The sequence below is a fragment of the Diceros bicornis genome, chromosome 6 (assembly GCF_020826845.1).
Source record: "Diceros bicornis minor isolate mBicDic1 chromosome 6, mDicBic1.mat.cur, whole genome shotgun sequence".
NCBI lineage: Eukaryota > Metazoa > Chordata > Mammalia > Perissodactyla > Rhinocerotidae > Diceros > Diceros bicornis.
In genome coordinates this window covers 41,619,800-41,647,298 of record NC_080745.1, presented here as the reverse complement: position 1 = coordinate 41,647,298, position 27,499 = coordinate 41,619,800, and the positions used below count along the sequence as shown (strand labels likewise).

The window sequence follows — 27,499 nt, the reverse complement described above, 5'->3', positions numbered from 1 at the left end:
AAGAAAATGCTTGTAATGTAACATTTAGTGAAAGGGCAGGATAAAAATCTATATGCTCTAAGATGTCAATTAATTATGTTTAAATTATGTTCTAATTATGTTATAAAATATTATATTTTTAAAATATTGTCTTTAAAATGTGTTAATTATGTTTTAAAATAATGTTTTTTAAAAATATTATAGGAAAAACTGGAAAAGATAATGCCGAAATATTAAGAATAGGTCACTATTAATAATTCTTAAAACTACATGATAGGTATAGAGGGATATATTATGCTATTCTATTTCTCTATATTTTCATTTTTCATATTTTTTTAAAAGAATGACAGGGGCCGGCCCGGTGGCGCAAGCGGTTAAGTGCACGCGCTCCACTGCGGCGGCCCGGGGTTCGCTGGTTCGGATCCCGGGCGCGCACCGACGCACCGCTTGGTAAGCCATGCTGTGGCGGCGTCCCATATAAAGTGGAGGAAGATAGGCACCGACGTTAGCCCAGGGCCGTCTTCCTCAGCGAAAAAAGAGGAGGATTGGCGGATGTTAGCTCAGGGCCGATCTCCTCACAAAAAAAAAAAGAATGACAATAAGAATAATAGATTTTTAAAAAGTTTAAATCTTTGGAATTAGTGCTTTGTAACTTGTTTAAATGTTAGTTAACTCAACAGGGTTTGTTATTCAATTATTATTGATGCTTTTTAAAGGTTTTTAAAGCATTTGAGAGAGTGATATATCAGACTTGTGAAAAGTTTGATAAAAATTATAAGGAGTGTATATAAATGTTTAGAATAACTTTTAACAAAAAAGAGATGGTTCATTTAATAATGGAATTATGAGTGATTTTTATTATCTTTTGTATACTTTTTTACATCTTCCAAAATTCTTACTAAAAACAGTAAGCTGTTCTTAGGATCTTAATCAGAAAAAGAAGCTTTAATCAATTTTTTATGAAATGATACAGATAACTTTTATGCTTTGATGACATTATTACCTCTAGTATTGAGAGCTTAACTAGTTGCTTCTGAGACTTGGCTTTGAACATACTGTAATTCTCTAAAACAATTTTGGTGAAAGATGGATTGTGTCTAAACATCTGTCCAGAAAATAGCTATTTCAGGTATTTTCCATAAATGAAAAATTATACAAGGACCATCTCCACTACTGCATTCTCATAAATTTTATTTCCTTTCTTAAATAGGCAGCTTTAGCTCTGTGGGAGGGAAGGGTGTCATGAGTATTTTGGCAAAATTCTCCCTCTTTAGGCAAAAGACTAAGAGGAAATGAATAACTGTTTCTTCCTGCCTCTCTAACTGAAACAATCTTCAAATTTAGAGGTGAACTTTATTTGGAGCAAATACTCCCTTTATAAGCCCCGAGTTTATCTTGTAGGTGGCCTTCTAAAATAAACTTTATTTAATTTTATACACTGTGCTCATGTTTTGGCTTTATGCCTGACCTCCCAGGTTGCAAACATCTACAGTAGGACCCAATATTAAAGAAAATAAACCAAAAAAGAAAAAAGCTAGAAAATATTACAGATGTTAGTAATAAATTACTCAGTAATAGTCACATTGGAGCAGTAATAAGTTATAATATTAATAGTGGTGGTCCTTAAAAATTGTCCCACTATTCACTAAGATGTTTAATCTTTCCCATGTTCCAAATGAAATACATTATTGTTTCCTACTCTTACAAGAGTTAGGTGTTAGGGATATTGTGTGTATTCATTTGACTGATTCTATTCAATACAGAGGTTAAAAAATAAAGGCAAAGCACCTTTATGCATAGTATCAACTAACACCAAATCCTTACTATATATGAGAAAATTGCTTGTTTTGGAAGTCAGTTATATACATTGAAAAATACATCAAACAATCTAAAATAGAATATGCTAAAGGCAAAATGACTAATCCTGACAAATTCTGAAATTCAAAATAAAAAGTAATTTAGAAGTCTAATGAGGAGAGTTGGACCTTGAAGAAAAAAGTTAATTAAGCCGGAAGATAAAGGGAAGAAAAGAAAGGAGGGGAGAAAAGGTAAGGAAGGAGGGGGGCATTGCAGGCAAGAAGCACACACTCCAGGACTGAAGGAGAAGTACAAGAGACATTATGAGGAAACGATATTGGAACAGATGGTTTATATAAGGCGGTGGTTTTCAAATTATGTTCTGATGAGCCCCCACATGGCTGTTAAGCAAGAAGGTAAAGAGGCCAGCTAATGAAGTCTTTAAGCAAGGCTGTGCTGCAGGTAGATTAGGAAGATTGATCTGACAGTGGAGCCAGAGGCATGTGCTGGGAAACTATTCAGTAAGTCAGAGCCTAAATGTGTCATTGGCCACAGGTTTGAAAATAAAAGAGGACGATGAATGCGTGGACTCTCACCAAGGAAGAACCAACAGGACTGGCTTACAGGTTGGATGGATATTGTAGCAGGGGAAGGAGGCATCAAGATCCATCCAGTGATAGAAATGAAGAATCTCATGTTGAGTTTAAATCCAGTGGTACTAGATTGTATGAGAATACGGAAGATAACACGTTGATTGTATCCAAATTCTAAAGGGAAATACAGAGTGGATTGAAATTATTAACTTGAATATGTAAACTTACAGTTTACATGATGGCTAACTATGGGATTATGCCTTGTGTCAGCAGTGAGGATGAACACATAGCGGACCTGGGAGTTGTGTTGTTTACATCTCGGTTCTTAAGGTCAGTTGCTTTCTTAGAGGTCACTTAGCTGGAAAGCCTCTGTGCCTTGTGGGGGCCTCTGGCTTAAATTGAAAGCCCTATGTTCTGTGGCACAGCTAAAAATCCCATATTCAGAGTCTGAGATTGGCTTCTGGTGAAGTAGCATTCACAGGGTAGTATTGTTAGGTAAGGCAGAGATTGTTAATGATGTAGGTTCTGGTTGGTGAGGATAAAATCCCCAGCAGGAGAAGACTGGGTATTCCTCGGACCTGGTGACATCAGCCCCAAGCCCAGGGTTCCGCTTTGTGAGGGATAAGAAAGTCACCAGGGATTTACTGCCCCTCCCCCTGCAAAAAAAATTTAACAAATAAATGATAACTGAACTAAAAATATAGAGATATAGATATTTGCTCAGTATAAGAAAGGCTTATTTAATATAAAAGTTCATAAATAAACTATATGTGTTGTGGGCTGAGTTGTGTCCCCCTACAAAATTCATATGTTGCAGTCCTAACCCCAGTACCTCAGAATGTGACTGCATTTGGAGATACGGTCTTTAAAGAGGCAATTCAGTTAAAATGAAATGTTTAGGGTGGGCCTTAATCCACTATGACTGGTGTTCTTGTAAGAAGAAGAGATTGACACACACACAGACCAAGGGGATGACCATGTCAGGACACAGTGAGAAAGTGGCCATCTGCAATCCAAGGAGCGAGGCCTCAGAAGAAACCAAACCTGCTGACACTTTGATCTTGGACTTCTAGCTTCCAGAACTATGAGAAAATAAATATCCATTGTTTAAACCATCCATTCTGTGGTATTTTGATATGGCAGCACAGCAAACATAATACAATATGTATTTCAGCAAACTTTATAAACAAAATCAAAGGATAACAATAACCTAGAAAAATATTGCTTAACATATAGTAAAATAGACAAAGAAGGGCCTAGAATCAACAACACTCCAGTAATAATGAGCATACCTAGCACCCAGATCTTGGTCTTAAATGGCTGTCCTCCGATAAAAGGAACCGAGGCTCCTTGGAGAAGTGGCTGATTCTAGGAATGAGGCAGGAAGTACACAGGATGACCCTGGAGCATCATGCAGTGCCAGAAAGTAACAAATTGCTGAAAAAAACCTCACAATTATAGAGGTATGTCTAAGGGACACAGGAGCTAACTGAAAGATCTCCCAAGGTTCAAAGCTTTGAGCAACAAAATAAAGTAGCATTGGATTAGAACCCAAGGTGTAAAATAAATATGTGTGAGTTCATATTGTTATAAATAAGTCATTGAATAAATAAATAACTAGGGGAGAATAGACAAATCTCCCATGCAGAAGAATTCCAAATAATTTATGTGGATACTCCACCCTCAAGGAGGTGGAGCATAACTCCCCACTCAAGTGTGGCCTGTGCATAGTGGCTTCCTTCCAAAGAGTACAGCATGAAAAGGGGGAGAAAAAGAGTAACCTTATAGTGGCAAATCCAACAAACAGAACCTCAGCCTGGTGGTCAAGGTTAACATGAACAGTGATGTCATGTTGATAGTATGTGTCCTTGATATAATACAATGAGATGATACTTTACCTCTGTGGTCTTCCTCCCAAAAGCCCATACCTCAGTCTAATCATGAGAAAAACACCAAACAAATTCCAGTAGAGGTACTTCCTTCAATATACTTGACTAGTACTCCTCAAAACTGTCAAGGGGGTCATTTCCCAAGGAAAGGCTGAGAAACTGTTACTGCCAAGAGGAGCTAAGGAGACGGACAACTAAATATAATGTGCTATCCTGGATGGAATTGTAGGACAGAAAAAGGTTACTAGGTAAAAACTAAAGAAATCTGAATAGTGTACCGGCTTTAGTTAATAAATATCTGTATTGGTTTAATTGTGACTACTGTAATAAATATCTGTATTGGTTTAATTGTGACTAATGTACCATACTAATGCAAGATGTTAATAGGGGAAACTCAGTGTAGGGTATTTGGGACTAGCTTCCTAACTTTTCTGTAAAACTAAAACTATTCTAAAATAAAGATTCTTTTTTAAAAAAGACCAAAAAAAAAATTGGACAACAGATGTCATATACCCCATGCATCAAAAGGCCAGTAAAGACTTGAAAAACATTCATACTTAACTGTTGTTCAGTTATGCACATTAAAACACCTATGAAATTATTATTTTTCTTCTATTTAGCTGGTAAACTTTTTTTTTTTTTTTTAATTGTGATACCTATGATTGTCAACATATAGGAATGTAGACTGGAACTACCTCTCTGGAAGGCATTTCGGTAATAGATAAAAAATGTGTGTACTCTTTGAAGCAGCAACATCACAAACAGAAAGTGATTATCAAGGTGCACAGAAATGTTTTTCATGGTAATATGTGCAATAGCAAAAACCTGGAACTTAACCAAAAGCCTATAAATATGGGATTGTTTAAATAAACTGTGGGAATCTCAATGTGGAATGTAATGAAGATACTAAGAAGAATACTGTAGAATAATATTTGAGGAGAAAAAATTCCGTGATGAGAATGTCAGTTGTAAACCATGTATACTGTGTTATGCCTTTTCTATGGCTAACCTTTCATTTTATATATATATCTCCTTACATATCTCTCAGATATGGGATTTGGTGAAATAATCTTAACACATGGCATTAAATTAATTCCTATTAATGACTTAGTCATTTTATAATGCTTAAAGAGAGTTATTTTAATACATATGTAATAAATATATCAAGTATTGTTTCACAGCACTGTCATTGTAATTAGAAGCCAATGCTTCTCAAATTAATGGAGTGCAAGACCACTTTTTCATTACACAAATTGTGTGTTTCTGTGTGTGTGTGATGTTTATATTTTAGGTATATTACACATGGATAAAAATGGGATTTGCATACAATAAAATGTTGCCTGTGATTATCTCTGACTGGTAGGGTTGGGACAATTTTAATTTTATTTTTGGCGATTTTCTATGTTTTTTCCAAATGTTCTTCAAGGAACCACAGAATATTTTTGTGATGAGAAAAAAAGGTTTTAAATGGCAATTTAAAAAAAAAAAATCTTTTTTTCCCCATGAAACTGTATTTAGAATATTGAAATCATCTTTTTGTAAAAAAAAAAAAAATGTATTTTTAGTTTGATATTCTGAGTGGATTTAGTTTATAAACAAACTTGCATTCATACAAATTTACACTGTCATTTATTTGCCATGTACTCTCTACTTTTCTATTGGGTGAAGTTTTCCTGAGTTGGTAAAAGCATTGTTGTGTTTGATTAGTCTTCTCATACTTTTTACTTTTAGGTTGGTGTTTGGAATGCTTTATCCTGCATATTATTCATACAAAGCTGTGAAAACAAAAAACGTGAAGGAATATGTAAGTATAGTTTTATAAGTGATTAATCTAGTTTAATGTATCCATAATATACAAGACTAAAAACAGCTGGAATAATGTTTTTGGTTAAAAAGGTGATATAAATGTGAAGTAATGAAATTAGTCTTTTTTTAAAACTAATTTTGAATGCAATTCCAAAGTGGAGTTTCAAAAATAGTTCACTGTCAGTTGGTATTTAAATAAGCGTATGATTCCCAAATGAGTAATTGGGTCTATCTTATTTATTTAGTCTGTAAGTTCCAGTATAAGAGGTTGGGGGATTGTCTGTTTGTTTTTTAGCCTTGTAAATTGATAAGTACACTGAGAATATATCTTTCTGGCCCCAAAACCTTTTTTCGTTCATAGGCTTTTTGTCACTTTTTAATTGATTTAAATATGCAGATACCTCATCACTACTGACAATTAGAGTCTTTTTTCTTCTTGAATCAGACTATTTGTAATAATTTCCTTTTTGATCCTCAGTGTTTCTTCTTTCAGTTTCCTCTTCCTCATTCTGTAATTTTTTTTTTTACTTTTACTATTTGTTTTTTTTACTCATGTCTGTAAGTTCTCCTCATTCCCAATTTTATCCGTTTTAATAGTAAATGGGCTTCCCCACCTATAAATCCTGACATAGTATACTATTTGTGATGGAGTGAATTTTCAGCGAATAGCAAAAGCATAGTTTATTAGTGGTTAATCAGTAGAGGTAATCGGTGCTGAGATAACTGCAGATAACTGTGATTCTTTTTTAATTGAGGTGACATTCACATAACAAAATTAACTGTTTCATAGTGAACAATTCAGTAACATTTAGTACATTCACAATATTGTGCGAACACTACTTCTATCTAGTTCCAAAATATTTTCATCACTCCAAAATAAAAAACCATATCAGTTAAGCGGTTACTCCCCATACTTCCCTTCCTGCAGCCCCTGGCAACCACCAATCTGCTTTCTGTTTGTGTGGATTTACCTATTCTGGTTATTTCATATAAATGGAATCATACATGTGACCTTTTCTGTCTGTTTTTTTTTCACTTGGCGTAATGTTTTCAAAATTCATCCACATTGTATCAGTATTTCATTCCTTTTTATGGCTGAATAATATTCTACCATGTATATACAATATTTTGTTTCTCCATTCATCCACTGATGAACATCTGGATTGTTTCCACCTTTTGGCTATTATGCATAGTGCTTTTATAAACATTCATGTACAAGGATTTTTTTTGAGTACCTGTTTTCAATTTTTGTGGATATATAGCCATCGTTCTTTTTAAGGGATCTTAGATGATAGCCTGGTCATCCAACTCATCACATGATCAGAGATCAGATGATGCTTCTTTATTCTATTTGTTCAGGGTGGTTTTTTTTTGGGTTGGGGGGGGCTCTGAAACCTTTATAACTAACCCATTCTATTGAACTTTTATAGTCATTTTTTTCTCTTATATAAAACTAATTTTTCAAGTGAAGTATACACAAATCATTTAGAATGGTAGAATACCTCTAGAAGAGGTAAAGAAGTTACTTAGTTGAGCTCTGAAATTTTTCTATTCTTTTATATATATATCTCTTGGATCTAGGATTGGTGAAATAGTCTTAAGAAATGGAACCACATTAAGTCTTGGTAATTTAAAGTCATTTTATAAATGACTTGAAGGGACATATTTTAATATATATTGTAATAAATTCTTCAAGTATTGTTTTATAGTACTGGCATAGGTTGGTTTTTAGAAACAAGCACTTGTCTTGTTAACAGTGCTTCTCAAGCTACCTATGGTAAAGGACCAGTTTTGTTTTGTTTTGTTTTTAATTTCCAATAAGTCATAGACCAATACTTTTATTAAAAAAAATAAAAAACTAATCACTAGAAAAATAAAATGAAAACCCAAAAACATAATACAACCTAAATTTTGTTATTACTAGATTCAGTAGACATGAAATTACAGTCAATTTTTGTATTTAAAGCAAAACAGTAACACTTCACAGCCTTGTACCAGTCCATAGACAACACTCCCCTACTGTGTAATATTTTAATTGGAATTCTCTCTTTTGAAAGACAAAATAAGAATGGCTCTTCATTTCCAAATACCATGAATATATGAGCTGGGAGTATATTGCTGGCTAGTACTTAATAAATGTACTGGCCAGTACATTCTGCCCTATTTGGAATGTTTGTGATACTGTTATTAAATGAGATCTTTTTTTCTGAATCCAGTTAACTGTACAGTTGAAGTACACAGTGATATGTTTCTCAACTTTGGGCCCATTTCATCTATAAAGCATTGTAAACCCAGGATGTGGAATAATTGGTGTGCCTCTGTGTGTGTGTCTTTGTGCATGTATTTGTGCTTATGATATTATCCTATCTTCACTCCCAAATCTGCTTGATTCTGTTGGGAAAGAAAAGTTAAATACAAATTGAAAATGAAGTTTAGATGAGAAGCTCTAATAATACGAAAATATTAGTAGGCACAGAAATACCACCCCCTAAAATAAAAGGTAAGAAGATAACGATAAGAAATATAAAGGTATAATAAATTGTAATAGAAAGAAATAGGCCTGGGGCCGACCCCGTGGCTTAGCAGTTAAGTGCGCACGCTCCACTGCTGGTGGCCCGGGTTCGGATCCCGGGCGCACACCGACGCACCGCTTGTCCGGCCATGCTGAGGCGGCGTCCCACATACAGCAACTAGAAGGATGTGCAACTATGACATACAACTGTCTACTGGGGCTTTGGGGAGGAAAAGGGGAAAAAAAAGGAGGAGGATTGGCAATAGATGTTAGCTCAGGGCTGGTCTTGCTCAGCAATAAAAGAGGAGGATTGGCATGGATGTTAGCTCAGGGCTGATCTTCCTCACCAAAAAAAAAAAAAAAAGATGCTTAAAAAGAAAAAAAGAAAGAGGCCTGTCATGTATAAGTGCATGCTAAGAGCAGAAAAAATGATGGTGTTTAGGGATTGGCCTAAGAACCATTATAAAAATGTTAGTCAGTTTCTCACTATGGATCAATTTAACTTTGTTAATCCTCATTTTTCAAGATTTAAAAACATGGATTTGTGGGCCGGCCCCGTGGCTTAGCGGTTAAGTGCGCGAGCTCCGCTGCTGGCGGCCCGGGTTCGGATCCCGGGCGCGCACCGATACACCGCTTCTCCAGCCATGCTGAGGCCGTGTCCCACATACAGCAACTAGAAGGATGTGCAGCTATGACATACAACTATCTACTGGGACTTTGGGGGGAAAAATAAATAAATAAAATCTTAAAAAAAAAAAAAAAAAAACATGGATTTGTGTGTTTTATTTCCTTAATACAACACTCAAATTTTTATTACTGGATTATTCTGTAAATTTGAGATTAATAAGAATGGTCTAACCCTAAAATTTTAATTCTGCTTCATAAGTTAAAGATCATTTAACCTATGGAAGAAAATCCATTAACATTCTTATTCAAACTGATAAAAAAAACTATAAAACAGTATGTGTTGATATATGTACATATCTATATATATGTGCATGTGTATTTAGATATGTATTTAGAATATTGCCTTGCACAGTTTTTAGAGAATAACTCATTATTAACAAAGTAGGAATTATCTGTGCATGATTTTGCTGTGGTATTGTGACTGAAAAAAGTTTTCTTAACAATCCCTTTGAGAATATCAGAATAATGAGTAATTGAAGAGAAACTAGGGAAGTAGAAAGGCAGGTGGCTGGAGCTAGTTTGATAATTAGATGGTAATCAACTCTGCTTCACAAATGCAATGAGAGCTAAAAGCAAATGTGGTCACGCACTGAAACAGGAAAGACAGGGCATCCGCTTTTGACAAGTAAATATGATTCAACTCTAAAGACCTCCTGGTAACAGGGTTGTTTGCCATCAAGGCTGTTAAACAGAGCAACTAAGCTGAGATGTCATATTAGAATAATATCTTACATTTATATAATTTCCTACCAATTTCAAAATACCTCTGTGTATTATTGTTTCCAATTGCTGCTGTAACAAATTACCACACATTTATTGGCTTAAACCAATACATATTTATTCTCTTAGTCTTAGAGGTCAGAAATCTGAAATGGATCCACAGGACTGCATCCCTTCTGGAGGCTTTAGGGGAAAATCTGTTCCTTCCCTTTTTAGCTTCTACAGGCTGCCTGCATTCCTTGGCTTCTGGCTCTATTCCTTCATCTTCAAAGCTAGAAACTTTGGACTGAGTCTTTTTCACACTGCCACCTCTCTTGTTCTCTCTTCTGTCCACTCCCGCCACTTATAAGGACCGTTGTGATGGATTACATTGGGCCCACTTGAGTAATCCAGGATCCTCTCCCTAGCGCAGGGTCAGCTGATTAGCAGCTTGAATTCCATCTGCAACCTGATTTCTCATTTACCATGTAACACACACACACACAGATTCCAGGAATTAGGTCGTAGACATCTTTGGGAGAGAGGGACATTATTCTGCATACCACAATAATAATCTCACTGGTCCTCACTACAACTTTATAAAGTAGGTAGGGAAAATATTCCAATATTACAGGCTCAAAGAAGTGAATTAACTTGCCCAGGGGCACATGGATCATTAAGGCCGTAATGGTACCAGATTGGATACCTTCTGTTTCTAATATTTTAGTCTTTCTCTTCTACCATGCTACCTTTAGAAAAGTAGGTAAGGATCCTGGCTTCACGAAAAGTTGAAACAGCTTTCACAACTAGCCAGTGAATGTGCTTCTGATTAATTCCAAGGTAGATCTTCAGGGGCCACAACTATATGGATATTTTCTAGAAAGGGCAATGAGGCAGCTTAACCAGTACTAGGCAAGACCCATAGGCATCTAAATCAGCTGTGATCAAAATGGTTAAAGATGAAATGAAAAGTTTTGAAAGTTCTGTAAAGTCTTGGCAGTTCTGTAAGAATTTCCAACCTAAATTTACTTCTAACATAAATTTTTAATATTATTTTCTTGCTGAGTTTCACCTAAACTTAGTCATCCAGTTTAACCTCAGATAATAACAGTTTTGTCAGAACTCTTTTCTCATAAAGTTTTCCTGTATAGTGATCCCATCCAAATTTGCTTTGTTTTACATATGGTAGTTTCTTAGTAAAATTGACCTTCTTAAAATTTCCCTGTTATATTCTTTTTATTTATTTTTCCCCCAAAGCCCCAGTAGATAGTTGTATGTCATAGTTGCACATCCTTCTAGTTGCTGTATGTGGCACCGGCCTCAGCATGGCCAGAGAAGCGATGCGTCGGGGTGTACCCGGGATCTGAACCCGGGCCGTCAGCAGCGGAGCTCGCACACTTAACCGCTAAGCCACGGGGCCTGCCCTCCCTGTTATATTCTTAATAGCACTTATATTATCTAATATTATGTTGTTTATTTCTATATGTTTGTCTTCCTTACCAGAAGAAGCTCCATAGAGAGTTTTGTTGTTTTGTTAGTTGCTATATTCTTGTACCTAGAATAGTACATGGTATATAGTAGGTACTCGATATTTTTTTTTGAATGAATGAATGAATAAGGGAAGGAAGAAGAGTTGACTTTTAAGTATGTATCAAATATTAAATTGTGTTTACAAGAGTGTGTACATTTCTTAAGTGGATTGGTCTACTTTCTCGGCCTTAATTCTACAGGGTTAAGGAGTATACAGTCCAATCTGACTTATCCCAAAGCCTCAGTTTCTTTGGGGTTTTTGCTTAATATCTAAAGTCCAGAGGCCAGCCTGGTGGTACAAGTGGTTAAGTGCACGCGCTCCACTGCAGCGGCCCGGGGTTTGCCGGGTCTGATCCCCGGGGCACACCAACGCACCGCTTGTCAAGCCATGCTGTGGCGGTGTCCCAGATGAAGTAGAGGAAGATGGGCATGGATGTTAGCCCAGGGTCAGTATTCCTCAGCAAAAAGGAGGATTGGCAGATGTTAGCTCAGGGCCGATCTTCCTCACAAAAAATAAAAATAAAAATAAATAAGAAAAATAAATTCCACTGATATCTAATTCAAAATTATTTTCAGAAAGCAAACATTTTTGGTTAATTTACTTCTTCCCACCCTAACTACTACTATTCCTCTTAAGCCTGCAAATGGTAGATTGCACCTGATAAAACAGATGCTGTATTCAAATCAAAACAAATGGAAAGTGCTGTGTATTTTGGCAACCTTCCTTTCTTCCTTTGCCTATTTTTAAAACAGAGCTTTCCTAGGATATAATTTCCTGTATAGTGTGGCTGATATGGCCTACTTAAAGTCTTTCAGTCTTGCAGTAATTGAAATGTAAACTTACTGAAGAATTAGTATGGTTTTGCAAATTTTTTCAAGCTTATACCGTCTCATGACTTGAAAATAGAATGTTTACTTCCAAGTCGTGTGTAATTGCTGTTAGCTTTTCTAGAAAACCAGTGTTCTTATTCTAAGAATGTTGGAGAAAGTGGCAGTGAAAAGATTAGCTAACAGCACTTAAGTCAAAATCAGACCTTTGGTCCTGAGATTTACTGTGAGCAAGAACAAAGAACCAGGAAAACTCTGGGAGATTCCTCTCTAAAAGGCCTAGAAATGGCCCTCTAATACCCTATTGCCTTGGTTTTTGAAAGTGACCTAATTTTTGACTGAATATTTGGGTGATATGAAAATGAACAAATATACCATACCCCAGTTCTACAGTTCTCATCAATTGGTAAAATCTGAAGTTGTCTACTAGTTTTAGAGTAGAGATAGGAGGGGAAAAAACATACTGAAAAACTTTTCTTTATTATCAAGAAGTGTTCCCCAGGCATCTTTTGATATTTTGGATTAAAAGTGTTCATTTGATTGAAGGGTTTTAATAATTTGGAAAACGTAGAGATTTACCCACTGATTAAGGTGAGGTTTTTGAAAATTAGTTTTGTCAGGCCACATGCCTGTATATTTTCCATTCTGATCTACTTTAATTTAGTTTTTATATTTATCAAAGTTATACTTATAATTTAAAAAGTCAAACAGTTTTCCAAGGCTTTTTATGAAAAACAACAGTTCATCATCCTCATCCCTATTTCTAACTCGCTAACAGCAACTACTTTCAGCTCTTTTACCTGAATCTTTTAGTATTTATTTCCACATTCTAATTAACATGCTTATATTCCAGTTTCTTAATTTTTCAGATGGACCTCATCAGTTGACTTCCTTCTATTAAAAATGATTTAGTGGTTACCCAATGTCACTATACACATGCATATTTCCCTGTCCCTATAGCTTTCCAGTGTCATTACGGTGTAATTTGGATTGGATCAATATTCCATATTTACATTCTTTAGGCTAAGTTAGAAAGAGCAGTAGAATATAGAGATAAAGAACACAGCATCTAGAACCAGGCCGCCTGGGTTATCGTCCTACCCCTACCCATTACTAGCTGTATCTTTGAGCAAGTTATCTGACCTTTCTGTGCTTTAATTTCCTTATATGTAAAATGAGAACAGTAGTAGTACTTACCTCCTCAGGTAGTTGTGAGGATTATATGCATAGGGGGGCGGGCCCGGTGCCACAGCAGTTAAGCGTGTGCTCTCCGCTTTCGGCAGCCCAGAGTTTGCAGGTTCAGATTCTGGGCGCGCACCGAGGCATCGCTTGTCAAGCCATGCTGTGGTGGCGTCCCATATAAAGTAGAGGAAGATGGGGGCCGGCCCGGTGGCGCAGCGTTTAAGTGCACACACTCCGCTGCGGCAGCCCGAGGTTCACAGGTTCGGATCCTGGGCGTGCACCAACGCACCGCTTGCTAAGCCATGCTGTGGTGGCATCTCATATAAAGCAGAAGAGGATGGGCACAGATGTTAGCCCAGGGCCAATCTTCTTCAAGAAAAAAGGGGAGGATAGCATCAGATGTTAACTCAGGGCTAGTCCTCCTCACAAAAATAATAAATAAATACAGTAGAGGAAAATGGGCACAGATGTTAGCCCAGGGCCAATCTTCCTCAGCAAAAAGAGGAGGACTGGCATCGGATGTTAGCTCAGGGCTAGTCTTCCTCACAAAAAAAGAAAAAAAAAGGATTATATGAGTTAATGAACATAACGCATTTAAATCAGTACCTGACATATAACGGTACCTGTTATATAATATTTTTCATTATATAACTACTATTTGCATCTGATCTCTACACTTTCCTGCTATTACCATCCTTTTCCTGCATAATAGTTTGTTTTCCCTGGAGTTATTCATTGTCTTGTTTTCTGTTTTTGTTTTTTTTTTCACATATTTGTCATTTTCTGTTCTTATTACAAACCTAGACCCAAACTTGGCCACAGTTTTATCTGAATTTCTTCTCAGTGCGTTCTAATCTATTAGATGTTCTGAACTGGCTCTTGCTTTAGACCCTTTGATTTCTTAATCTCCTATCTTCCTCTTTCTTATTTTACTTCCTCAGTTTGATGAATTGCATCCTTCCTGAGAAGGCCCTATGAGAGGTAAATTTTTTGAGATGCTAGGTTGGAAATAATTTTCCTTCAGAATTTTGAATGCATTTCTCGATTGTCTTTTAGCTTCTAGTTTTGGAGAAATCAGAAGCCATTATGATTCTTACCTGCTTTTGAGATCTTTTCTACGTCCTATTTTATTGTTTTAAAATTTCATGATCATGTGCCTTGGTGTGAGTCAATTGTAATCGATTTCACTAAACCCTCAGTAATCCTTTTAATCTAGGAATCCTTTGCCCTTCAGCTCTGAGAAATTTGGTTTAAATTATTTATTTAGTGATTTTCTCCACTCCATTTTCACTATTTATTCTATCTGGGATTTCTTTTATTCAGTTTTAAAGCCACTTGGCCTGATTCTCTACTTTCTGTTCTCTTTCCTGTCTCTTTTTCTTTTTGCTCTGTTTTATGATAGAGTTTCTCAAGTTTTTCTTCGAACTCTTCAATTCATCTTTTAATTTCTGTTCCTATGTGTTTAATTTCTAAGAGCTCTTTTTATTTTCTGAATGTTCCCTTTTCTGTAGCATCCTATTCTTATTTTATGTTTAAAATATCTTCTTTTTTGTCTGAGGATATTAATGATAGTTTTTTAGACATGTTCTCCTTTCTACATAGTCTCTCTTTCCCTTGGATTCTGTTTTTTTGTTTGTTTCAGCCTCTTTTTTTCATGTATAATTTCCTCAAATGTTGGATGATTCTTGGTTGGTTCTTCCTATTTGAGTATTATAATGAAAAGCTGATTGGAAGCCCTGCGCCCAAGAAGAGGCTTGCTGAATGTGATCTTCATTATAGGGTGATCTGACTAGGTAATTGTATTTGTTCCTAGGGCTGCCATAAGGAAGTACCACAAGCTGAATGGCTTAAAACAACAGTAATTTATTGTCTCATGGTTCTGGAAGCTAAAAGTGTGTAATCAAGATGTGGACAGAGCCACACTCCCTCTGAAACCTGTTGAGAATTCTTCCTTGCCTATTTCTACCTTCTGGTGGTTACTGGCAATCTTTGGTGTTTCCTTACCTTTCAGCTGCAGCACTTTGGTCTCTGCCTCTATTGTCACATGATGTTCTCCCTTATTGTGTCTGTGTCTCTGAGTCTCTTTTCCTCCTATAAGGACACCAGTCATATTAGTTTAAGGGCCTACCATAGCCCAGTATGACCTCATCTTAACTCATTGCATCTGCAGTGACCCTGTTTCCAAATGAGGTCACATTCTGAGGTACTGGGGGTTAGAACTTTGTATTAGTCTGCTCGGGCTGCCATAACAAAATACTACTCACTGAGTAGCTTAAACAACACAAATTTATTTTCTCATGGTTGTACAGGCTGGAAGTCCAAGATAAAGGTGCCATCAGAGTTGGTTTTTGGTGAGGCCTCTTCCTCATTTATAGATGGCCACCTTCCCCCTGTGTCCTCACACGGCTTTTCTTCTCTGCTTGCATGGAGAGAGAGATCTCTGGTGTCTCTTCCTCTTATAAAGACACCAGTTCTATCAGATTAGGACCCTACCCTTAAGACATTTAATCTTTATTACCTCCTTAAAGGCCATATCTCCAAATACAGTCACATTGGGGATTAGGGCTTCAACATATGAATTTTGGGGGGGACACTTCAGTCTGTAACAGACTTCAACATATTTTGGGGGCGACAAAATTCAACCCATAACAGCCATTTCCTTGGAAAATTATCAATATCTGTATCTTTAGGTATTTTCTCTTGTGCCAGTCAGATTCGTCAAAGAAGACTCTTCCGTTCTGAAAGGTACTTGGTTGCTAGCATTCTGGTGGGAGAATGAGGGTTGGGGGCTCTTAATATTCAGTTTATAAACTTTTACTTAATCCCTATTATCCCTACTCTCAACTGTGCCAGAGATTTGCAAATCCAGAGACGCCCTGATTCACCCTTTCCAGAGAATAAGCCTCCAGGTTCTGCTAGGGGAAGGAGGGTCATCGCCAGACAGCTAAATTGGGAGGGCATCTGGGGGCCCATCCGCTCCTTAAGCTAATTTACAGCCATTCTTCCTATCTTTTGCCTTTTTTGGCCAAGAATTATGCCACCAATTCTTGAGCCTTTTGGGAGCTCTGCAATGTAGAGTTGGATTGCTTCTCAGTTTTGCCCACTGTCAGCTTAATATTCAGTTTTCTCAGGTGTCCTAAGTCAGTTACTATTCATCCATTTCCTTCCTAGCTCAAAAAATTTCTCTTCTATGTTCTTCTGGACTTATGTCTTTTTTAAAAATCACTTCATTGTTGTTTTAATGAGATTTATGGTGGGGATGCAATTAAATGTGTATATTCACTCTACCATCTTTACCCAGATTTCCAAAAGGACTTTTTGAGTGGGATACTTGTGGTGGAATTATACAGTGATATCAAAGAAAGTTTATTCTGTCATTAACATTGATTTTTAAAATGTGTTCACATAAGACGTAGGTTTAAAGTAGTAACACATATTATCATTTTTTCAATCCTTAACAGTAATTTCAAAATTTAATTTTAGCTGACATGCAGTAAATACATGTGCACCTTGCCTTGAGTTATAGTTGTTTGTAAATCAAGTTTTGATAAATAAAATCACAATTTAAATGTACTTGGAATAATTCACTATCCTTTAATGAAGTAAATCTACTTAGATTTACTTAAAGTAAAGTAGGTGATGATTATTCTTTATAAACCTAGCTTTTGATGTGTCAAGTTTACTTATTTTATATGTAATACATATCAGTATGTAACTTCACTGCTTAAGTAATTGACAGTGTTATAATTATCAAGTGACTTATACTCTTCATTATGTTTTCTAAAAACAATTTCTTCATGATCATCTCAGGATCATTATAATGGATCCACTATAGGAAACAAGCGTTAAGTTTATTCAAGATTATATAAGTGGGGGGTTTTAAATGAATGTTTAACACAGTTCCTTCTAAAATTTTAGAATGTGAATTAGCGTACTCCTTGACCTTTGTGAAGTAAATCGAAAGCATTCCCACAATTTTCATGCCAAGATATAGCTAGCCATCTGCAGCGGTCTTGTCCTTTTCTAACTTCCAGTGCAAATGCTTTGGGAAACATACACAAAGAAAAAAAAATTCTCAGAGTTACATTTAAACCTAAGAGGCTGTCACGCTTTTGCTAATATCTAGGAAGAATTTTACCAACTGTAGTGCCAGTGGAAATGGACTTTTAAAAACAGGGACAGAAACCGTTGTTTCCATTAAAGGAAATGTTGTTAAGTAGTAAATTGGAGGGAGGCCTAGCCACCTCCACCCTAATCCCTAGTGATGGAACAGCTTAAAATCATAAAAGCTACAGCAACTAGAAAACTCAGCTGCCACCACCCTCACTGCAGGGAGCACTGTGTTCAGAGGCAGCCAGTGTTCTGCCTCCCCCTTGTCTGTTCAGAAACCATAACCTCACTACTTTGAAGAAAACCCACAATAAATTCCAAAAGGGAGAAATAATAATTGACTACAAGAGAAAATCAAAACTACAGTACTAGATTAATTCAAAAATAAAAATGATGGTAATACATATTACAATTTATATTCTTGAGTATAATAGCTTTAAAAGCCTTTATTTTGAAAAGTGAGGAAGAAAAATGCAACATTCAATTCAGGAAGCAAGAAAAATATCAAAATTAAAAGAATGTGTCAAGAAAGTAGGATAAATAAAGAATTAAAAAGCAGAAATAAAAATAAAAGCAAAATTGAGAGAATTACAGTATCTAAGAGTTGTTCTCTTGAATAAGCCTAAGATAAACACTTGAACTAGCTAAGGTAGGGAGAAGAGTAGAAAAAGAATTGACAAAATGAGATACAAGAGAAGAGTTTAAGCAAGTAATGCTAATTTAAGTGACAAAGAAAATATTAAACTACCTAAAATTTGTTTTAAAAGGGAATATTTTCTAATAATAGCAGATATACGTGATCTTTTTCCTTTTTAGCTAAAGGTTACATTATTTATGTAGAGAAATTTCTCCTTTTACGCAATACCAGAATCTACCTTTGGAATGCTCAGATATGTACATCATCTTTCCATTATGTAATTTTAGAAATATACTGCTTTACCAGCTACAGCTGTAATAATCAGATTGTCAGCCAGATTGCCATCACACTGTGAAAGGTCCTCCTAAAAATATAAAAGCTAGAGCTGTTCCTGAAGATTTTAACTAAGTAAGAAAAATAAAATCTTTCTCCAAAACCTCGTGTAATTTTAAAAGCACTTGAGAGAGATGTAATAGCAATGTAATAAAAATGTAAAAAGATGACGTTCTTTTGAAAGACTATAAAAAAATTAATACATTGAATTATATTATACAAATACATAAAATTTTCTCTCTTTTGGCTATCAGAATGCTTATAGACTGATTCCTTTTCTTTAGACCGCAGATCCAAACTCTGCAGGTAAAATGGAAAAAATCCTCAAAAGGTCTTGAAAAGTCATAGAAACAGATTGAGTTGAGTAGTTTTATTTTAAAATATTATAGTAATAACTTCTAAAGGTTTCCAACAGGTAGCTTTTAAAAGCTCTAACACTTAGTTTTATTATTTTATATACTTAAGAAGATTGTCTAAATAAATTATTGGAGCCAACTGGAGAAGTTTTTGCCATTGACATGATATTTGAATATAATTTCAGCCTACTAATCAACTTTCTTACCTTCTCTCTGTAGGAGGCAGATTTGGATTTACTCTTAGGGAGGAGAATCTAAAGGCACTTCCTCCTTGGGAAGGGAGTGAGTCTCCACCAAGCGGAGTGTCCAAATAAATCTGGGTTCTTGGAACAAGTAGACAACAGGGACGTTCCTCATGGACCTTCGGGGTAGAAGAACCTTAGGCTGCCCTTGCCTCAGTAGTTTGCTTAAAGCTTTTCTCGGCTCAATTGATGGCCACAAACAGTGCCTCTGAGAGGTGGGCTAAAGGCCCAACTTTTTCTATTTTTTGGTTTTTTTTGTGTGTGAGGAGATCAGCCCTGGGCTAACATCTGCCAATCCTCCTCTTTTTTTTTGCTGAGGAAGACTGGCCCTGGGCTAACATCCATGCCCATCTTCCTCCACTTTATATGGGACACCACCACAGCATGGCTTACTAAGCAGTGCGTCGGTACGTGCCGGGGATCCGAACCGGCAAACCCTGGGCCACTGCAGCGGAGCCCGCACACTTAACAGCTTGCACCACCAGGCCGGCCTCTATTTTTTGGTATTTTTTTAAGTGATAATGTGCCTAAATAGTGTGATGAAAATAAGGGTGCATTTTAAATGTTTACATTGAACAAATTATCACATAAAACTGAGTTCATCATCTTTTCTCCAAACCCAAAGCTCTTTTTATATTCTCTTCGTGAATGATTCCACCTTCCTCTAGGTAACATTGTCAGGACACACGCAGAACAGCCTCCCGCTGCAGTACTTCTCAAATTTGAGTGAGCATATGAATCCCTCTCGGATGTTGTTAAAATGCAGATTCTGATTTAGTAGGTATGGCCTGGCCTTGAGATTCTGCATTTCCAGCAAGTTCCCAGGTGATGCTAATGGTCTGTAGACCACAATTCAAGTAGCAAAAATTTTGTACATGTTCTCAACTCTGATTACACATCAAAAACACTCATGGAGATTACCTTAAATTTTAAAGACTTAGCTGCCCTCTCTCTGCATATTGTGATATGGGCCCTAGAAATTTATACAATTTTTTTTAATCCCCAGATGATTCTTGTCCACAGCCAAGTGGAAAACCATTAAGAGATAGCTTATTTTATTGTGAAAATTGAATAATTACCACATCATGCTTTTTTAATATTTTTATGTATGCAGACGGGCACTAAATAACAAAAAGTTTGTTTTAGAAACACCTGTGTGTAAATGGACTGATTAACAACTTGGAATATGTTATAGAAAAATAGTATTTTAACAAAATCAACCATATGATACAGTTAGGTGGGGAAGAATATTGAGTTGGACTTTCTCCTAGTTTCCGTGTTGTAGGGCTAGCCATACACAAAATTTCTGTGTCAGTAAAGTTTCCCTTTAGAGTCATCCACTTTACTTTCTGCACCTTTCTCCAGCCTCTTTGTTCTTCTCACTGTGTTGAACCAGGGCCTTCATGCTGTCCTGCACTCTGGCGCTCAGCCAGCCCTTCCTTACCCCCAGTATCCTGTGCACTATTACTTGCCTCTCTCTCCACTCACCCCAATATGAACCTCAGTTCTCTCTGTGAGGTTGACTGCATGTGCTTTTAAAGGAAAGTAATTTGAGAACAGAGGTTCATTTTCAATCATGACAGAGATTTATTGTCCTCGAGTGTTTTTTGTATCAGTCTTTGCTTCTTGGTAAGACCATGTGGTCCCAGTATCATAAAGGCTGGTTCTTACTGTTTGAATGATTATTGTATGTTTAAAGTATGATATCGAGCCTATAATATAACGCTACAACTTGTATATAAAGAGTGGTATCTTACCTGAAGAATGAAATTTTTCATTTACTATGTCAGTCATAGTCTTGCCAGTCACCTGGAAACAGAAGCAGACCTTGTAGTGGCTAGGTTAGTTCACGTGTAGAAATAGCAAGATGGAACTGACCGTGTAAAGATGGATGAGGAACTGAGGGACCTAGGTGCCTAACAAGTGGTGCCAGTCCTTGAGAATGCCTCAAGTAGGAAATGTAATGGGCCAAGACTTTGAGAAGACTAAGGGAAAAAAGAAGGTAGGATGACAATTTACCATGGAAACTTGAATGACCCATAGGATGGCCATTTTATCCAGTTTACCCCTCTCTATCTGAATAGGCTCTTTCCCATGCTAAAATCCTGAGAAATTCTGTGTGGTGCTATTGAAAGGGAACTGTGTCTCTTACAAATATTTATTATCTCAAATAAATCAATAGGACTATAAAAATATTAAATGTGAAATGTGAATTCTCAGCCAGTGTGGATGGAGAGAGTTATTTTGGACTGAGAGGTTATTCTTTCCTAAATTCTGCTCCTGAAACAGTTTCCATAAGCAGTTCCTGCTTTCTACATCTTCTTTTCAACACTCCTTTTTAATTCGTTATCATTTAGTTATTAAACGTTTTTGCACTTTTTCCTTCTCTCAAGCTCCTCAAACTACTGAGGTCAGGGATGAGATACATGGGGCTTCTGTGATTCAAGGGCACTGAGGAAGACCAAGGCAATATTGTGACAGAGGTATCCATTTCTATTTACAATCTACCCCTTTTTAATTTATTTTAACACCAGATACGTCTGTATAACATGAGGCTTTCTCCTTCAGAGCAACAGAATATTGTGTGAGATCTTTGGCAGTGGTACCCAGAAATTTCAGGTAAACCCTGTTGCTGTGAGTTCAGCATCTGGAAGTGTCACTCCCAAACATCTGAGTCCTGGGGAGCTGTAGAAAGTTAAGACATTCTCAGATGGGGCAGTGGGGGAGGAAGTATCCCAAAGTTGAGAAAGCCCAAATCAGTCCTAGCCTAACATATTCGCCACCAACACATGCCCCTTCTTTAAAAAAAAAAACTTCGTTTTCAGCCATGGTCTCTATTCACTTTGGATTGAACTTCAACTAGCTTATTTTCAAGCATGCTTCTAACTTGGCACAGCTCTGGGAAAAATCCCATAACTGAGCCATCTGGGTTGGATGAAAGAGGCAGTTTTTCTATTTGATTTCTCACATTTTGTTCCTCTTTGCTTTTAATGAGGAAAAAGTCATTATGAAGTAACCAAATTATTGCATAATATTAATGAAACAGGAGAAATCTTTTCAACTCTATACTATTTCTAAAGAATCCCATATTAGAAGGTCCCTCTGTTGTCTCTGAATTGTGGTGTAGAATGAATGTTTTTGGTGAATTGACTTGAGTAAATAACTAATAATGGTCAGAAAATAAAGTTCTCTTTGGGTGGTCTGAAATTCAGCAGTGTTTATTTCTTTTCAGACTCAGCAAAGATTTTTTTCCCCAGTGAAACATATTTTAGCATTTTATGCTCTGGATTGACTTAGTGTGGTTGTAATTGAAATCATTAGGCAGATGTAATTTTTCATTTTTTCTTAAAGACCAGCATTAACTGCTTTATGATTCAAAGAATCTGAAATTAAGAGATGTCGGAAAGTTGTTTAATCTCTGATAACTTTGAAAACAACTTTGACCAAGTAGACTAATATATTATAAACTGCTTTGCAGTCCAGAGTTACTTGTTTGAATCTTACGTCAACTGAAACCTTAAAATTCAGAAACTAAGTAAAAGGCTTTCTCTGTGCTTGCTTTCCCAGGCACAGGGTGCTAGGTCCTGGGAACATGGTGATGAAAAGGCAATTTTCGTCCCTGTCGGTTATAGTCAAACAGCAGAGGCAGATGTTATACAAACCATTACACAGATGTGCGTGCTACAAAGGGAAGGTACAATGCACAAAGATTATATATGACCTTTAGAGGGGATGGGGTTATCAGGGAAGGCTTTCATTTGAAGAAATTTCGTAGTGAAGAAATTTCATTCATACAAGGCAAATGAATAATGTATAATATATAATAAAATAGTAGTAGTTATATGTTGGATCAAACATTGTGTTGGTAATCACCTATTCTTATCCTTTTATGTGTCTTCCTGTACTAATCCCTCCCATGAAAGCTTCTTGGGGAAGGGAAAACCCTGATATCCGAGGTTTGTAACTATTTCATGTCAAAGGGCTTTGTTTATAATAGGCCCTAAGTAATATTTATCAAATTAATGTCATTTTATTTTTTCTTTTCCTCGTGCAAGGATAATTTAGTACAGTTGTATCATTGAACATATATTATTGTTAATATCATTGCTGTCATAATATCACACTGCTCATAGCATTGCAAAAATAGGTTATATGAAGATACAAGTTAAGAAAAATACTTTTTAATTAATATGCCATAACCACTATTATTTGTAACTCTAGTAAATCTACAGCAACGTGCCTCCCCCCAGAACATGATATTCCTTTATATATTTGGGGCTGTGCATTGCTCTCAACTTCTGTGATGGAAATCATGAGGATTATTTTACAGTTGCAATTCACTTTTTGTGTGTTTTATTTATTTGTTCTGGGATCTAAATCAGTTTCATAAAAGTTTTGTCTAAGAATGTAAATCATAAAACTAGTTTTGTTGAAAAATGTTAAAAAATCATGAAAGGAGGCCTACTTTTCTTTCAGCATCAGGAATAGGTAAATGCATACCGATTAAATGGAGCATGGACTTGTGATAGTAAATTTAGCCTATGAGTATGCTCATTTTATAGTATTCACTCAGGCTTAAAATATCCTCTAATTCCTCTGAGAGAGTAAAGCTAAGAACACCGTCACATGACTGTCTGGGTTTCTGAAATGCTAAATCTTTATAAAAGCCTTATGCATTTTGAGTAATAATAAAGCAAGTGCTGGCTTGTTAAGCAGGATAATCTGATCCATGCACTGTATAAGCCAGAATGTAATTTTAGATACTATGGTGTTCTATCACGGATGATTCCATAATTTTCAAAAGAATTTGTCTAATTGTAAGAGTATATTTTCTTGGAAAATAAATTCATTTTGATATTTAAATTATTTTAAGATTCCATTTGAGGAATCTTTTATTTATAAATATTTAATTTTATTTATTTATTTATTTATTTTTGTGTGTGTGTGTGTGTGTGAGGAAGATCAGCCCTGTGCTAACCTCTACCAATCCTCCTCTTTTTTTGCTGAGGAAGACTGGCCCTGGGCTAACATCTGTGCCCATCTTCCTCCACTTTTTATGGGATGCCACCACAGCATGGCTTGCCAAGCGGTGCGTCGGTGCGCGCCCCGGGGTCTGAAACCGGCGAACCCCAGGCCGGCCCCTATAAATATTTTATTTTAAATTAAAATATTCATCACATTTCTCTAGTCATGGAGAGTATAGTGGGTAAAGTGTTCCAAGATAAAAATGATTGCCATTTCATTGTGACTAATTCAAAAAAAAAGTTTATTACCAAATAATTAGGGAAAATGGAAATCACAGTCTGGCTTGTAGGTTAGCTCAAGTCACTAATTCTTTTAATAAGTATTTTTGAGCTTTTTTTTTGGGCTAGGTACTGTACTAGGCGTTAGGTGCCCTTGGGAAAGAAAACAAGGCAAAGTAAGCAAAATAGACCATGGTAGTCTTTTTTCATGTAGTCTTCCCACTGACTTTTTTCATGTAGTCTTCCCACTGACTTTTAAGCACTTCATTCTTTGTATGTCTTAACCTACCGTTCAGAATGTATTTACTTTAGGCGCCAGCCCCATGGCTTAGTGGTTAAGTGCGCGCGCTCCGCTGCTGGCGGCCCGGGTTCAGATCCCGGGCGCGCACCAACGCACCGCTTCTCTGGCCATGTTGAGGCCGCGTCCCACATCCAGCAACTAGAAGACTGTGCAACTATGACATACAACTGTCTACTGGGGCTTTGGGGGAAAAAATAAATAAATAAATAAATTTAAGAATGTATTTACTTTAAACTTTATGCATATTTCTAACAAGCTTATTTGATTTCTTGGCCTATTGAAGGGGATTGCCACTGAAGGCATGTATAATGTATACTGACAACACAGATGATAACTAACAAATTCACACAGATAGAAGCCACACTTGCCAAGGGATCACAGTAGTAATTTAAAGTAATATTTCTCTGGCTCTGCCCCAATCTGCTGCATGAGAACATCAATCTTTCCTTTCCTCCAGATTTCTTCCCAAACACTTCTGAGAGTCCCCTGGGGGTATCTTAACCAGAGTTTCTTAAAATAGTAGTCATCTTCTCCATTTCCAGATCATTGCGGTAGTAGCACCCATCACCACCAACCAGGCATTAGCCATGCAGCAGATGGCAACCACTAGCACTATGACCAATGCCTACCGAATTCTGGAACCATTGCTATTATGGCCTTGTTCTCTCCATCTCCACAGAGATTAGAGTAAAACTTTTCATATTAGAGTAAGCTAAGCTGCTATAATTATAATGTGCAACAAAAATGCAGTGGCCGAAGGAATGTAGAAATGTATTTCTCTTTCACATAACAGTCCAGATTAGTGTTCATTTCAGCAAGGAATTCTCACGCAACCATTTAAGAAGAACTGGGGCTCTGCCCATCTTCAACACATAGATTCCAAGGTGATTCTGCTTCCTGCCCTCCCAGCCAGCAGAGGGGGAAGAGCCTATGGGGGTGACACACTCACTTCTCCAAAGCCTCGGCTCATATTCTGTTTGTGAGAACTGGACACATGGTCCCACCTACCCTGAAAAGGGGGCTGAGAAGCACCAGCCCGGGCTGGGCACTCTCCAGCTACAACTCTGTTATTATGCCTTTTTATGGACAGCAAGCTGTCACCTCCATCCCTCTCTTATTTCACTGTCCTATACCTTTCATTGCAGCCCCCTAGCTCTAACCCCTAGAGCAGCTGAGGGCATTCTTGGTCACATAATTTATTCCATTTTTACCCTAGGCGGGTCCCTTTCCCTTTCCCATCCATATAAACATCTTTTCTAAACCTTTACTGCTCTTCTCAAATCCAGTGTCCTTCCCACCTATCGCCAGCCTTAAAAGATGACCTGCTGTCCCACCGCAGAGTAAAAATACACATCCTCAACTATGAACCACTTCACCCCTCTTCCCAACACTGCCGCTGTTTTCTTCCTATCTCAGAGGAAGATGCATCCTGGCTTTTTTCTTGAGCCCACTCTTTTTCTAATCTTATTCTTGTCTATTTCATCCGGGATCTTGTTCTATAAAGTAATCCTGCTTTCTCATAATTTGAATCTCATTATCTCCCCAGTAAAATGTTCAATCCTTGAGGATGTAAACCTGCTTTTGTTTTGCTTTGTGCTATTTTTTATTCCCCCCTCTCCTTTTTTTCTTTTTAAACCAGATCTCTTAAAAGACTAGTTTATATTTACTCATCATGTCTTTACCTCCTATCTACCGTCTAGCTTTTTGCATTGCTTACGAAAAGGAGCACGCTAAGCTCCGTGCAGCCCTATATCCATTCAACAATTCACCAACATGTATTTATTGAGCCAGGCACAGGGATTCAGCAGTGAACAAAATAAACTTCTTTGTCCTGTTGGAGTTTACATTCTAGTAGCAAAAGGCAGGGAAAAAAAGAAGTAAGTATTTGTTAGATGTGTCTCTGATATTTGATATGTGCTAAACAGAAAAATAAGTCAGGATAAGGGAGATAGGAGGACATTGATGTTTTAACCAAGGTGATCGGGAAAGGCCTCTCGGATAAATACTTCAGCAGAGGCCTGAAGCAAGTGAGAAGGCTATCCACCTGGATAACTGGGGGAAGAGCATTTCAGGCAAGGAAACGGCATGTACTGAGGCCCTGAGGCAGGAGCATATCAGCACACAGGGGACAGCAGATGAGGCCAGAGAGGTAGGCACTGCCAGATCCTTAAGGCCTTCTAGATAAGAATTCTGATGGGGGCCATCAGAGGAGTTTGAGCAGAGGAATGACATGATTTGGCTTCTGTTTTAAAGAGACACTCTGACTGCTGTATGCAGAATAGACTCAGAAAAGCAGGGTGATCAGTTAGGACATTCTTGGAAGTAATCCAGACAGGAGATGATGGTCATCTGGGCTGGGGAGATATCTGTGGAAGTGATGAGAAATGACTTCGATTCTGGATATGTTTCAAAGAGCTGACACGCTGAGTAGTGCTGGGAACTTCCAACTGCCCCTCCAGTGGAGTTTCCCTGCCTTGTTTATGGCCCAGGAGGCTGATCAATACAATGACATCATCTCTGGCTTCTCTTTGGGTTTGGCTCATGAGAGGGTCCTGCATAAGATGAGAATGCAGGATGAGCATGAGGTCAGAGTGTTGTGCTCTCCGCTTCCCCGCTGCCTCCACGGGTTATCAGTGACTGTCTACCTAAGGCTACAGCTCTCCCCTCCCGTTACCCTCTCTGATTCCAGGAAACCTTGCCCTCTCCTCCCTCCTTCACACCTAGGAGACATGCCAGTTCCTGCTGTTGCTAGCTCAACAGTGGGTGTGCCGCTAC

General features: G+C 37.2%; 1 protein-coding gene across 1 annotated transcript in view; it reads left to right on the top strand.

The window, feature by feature from the left end:
- The window catches only part of REEP3 (receptor accessory protein 3), a 97,365-nt gene that overhangs the window by 39,103 nt on the left and 30,763 nt on the right, over positions 1-27,499 (top strand). The window contains exon 2 of the mRNA XM_058543370.1: positions 5,990-6,062. Within this exon, the coding sequence (XP_058399353.1) occupies positions 5,990-6,062 (73 nt within the window). The remainder of the gene's footprint in view (positions 1-5,989; positions 6,063-27,499) is intronic.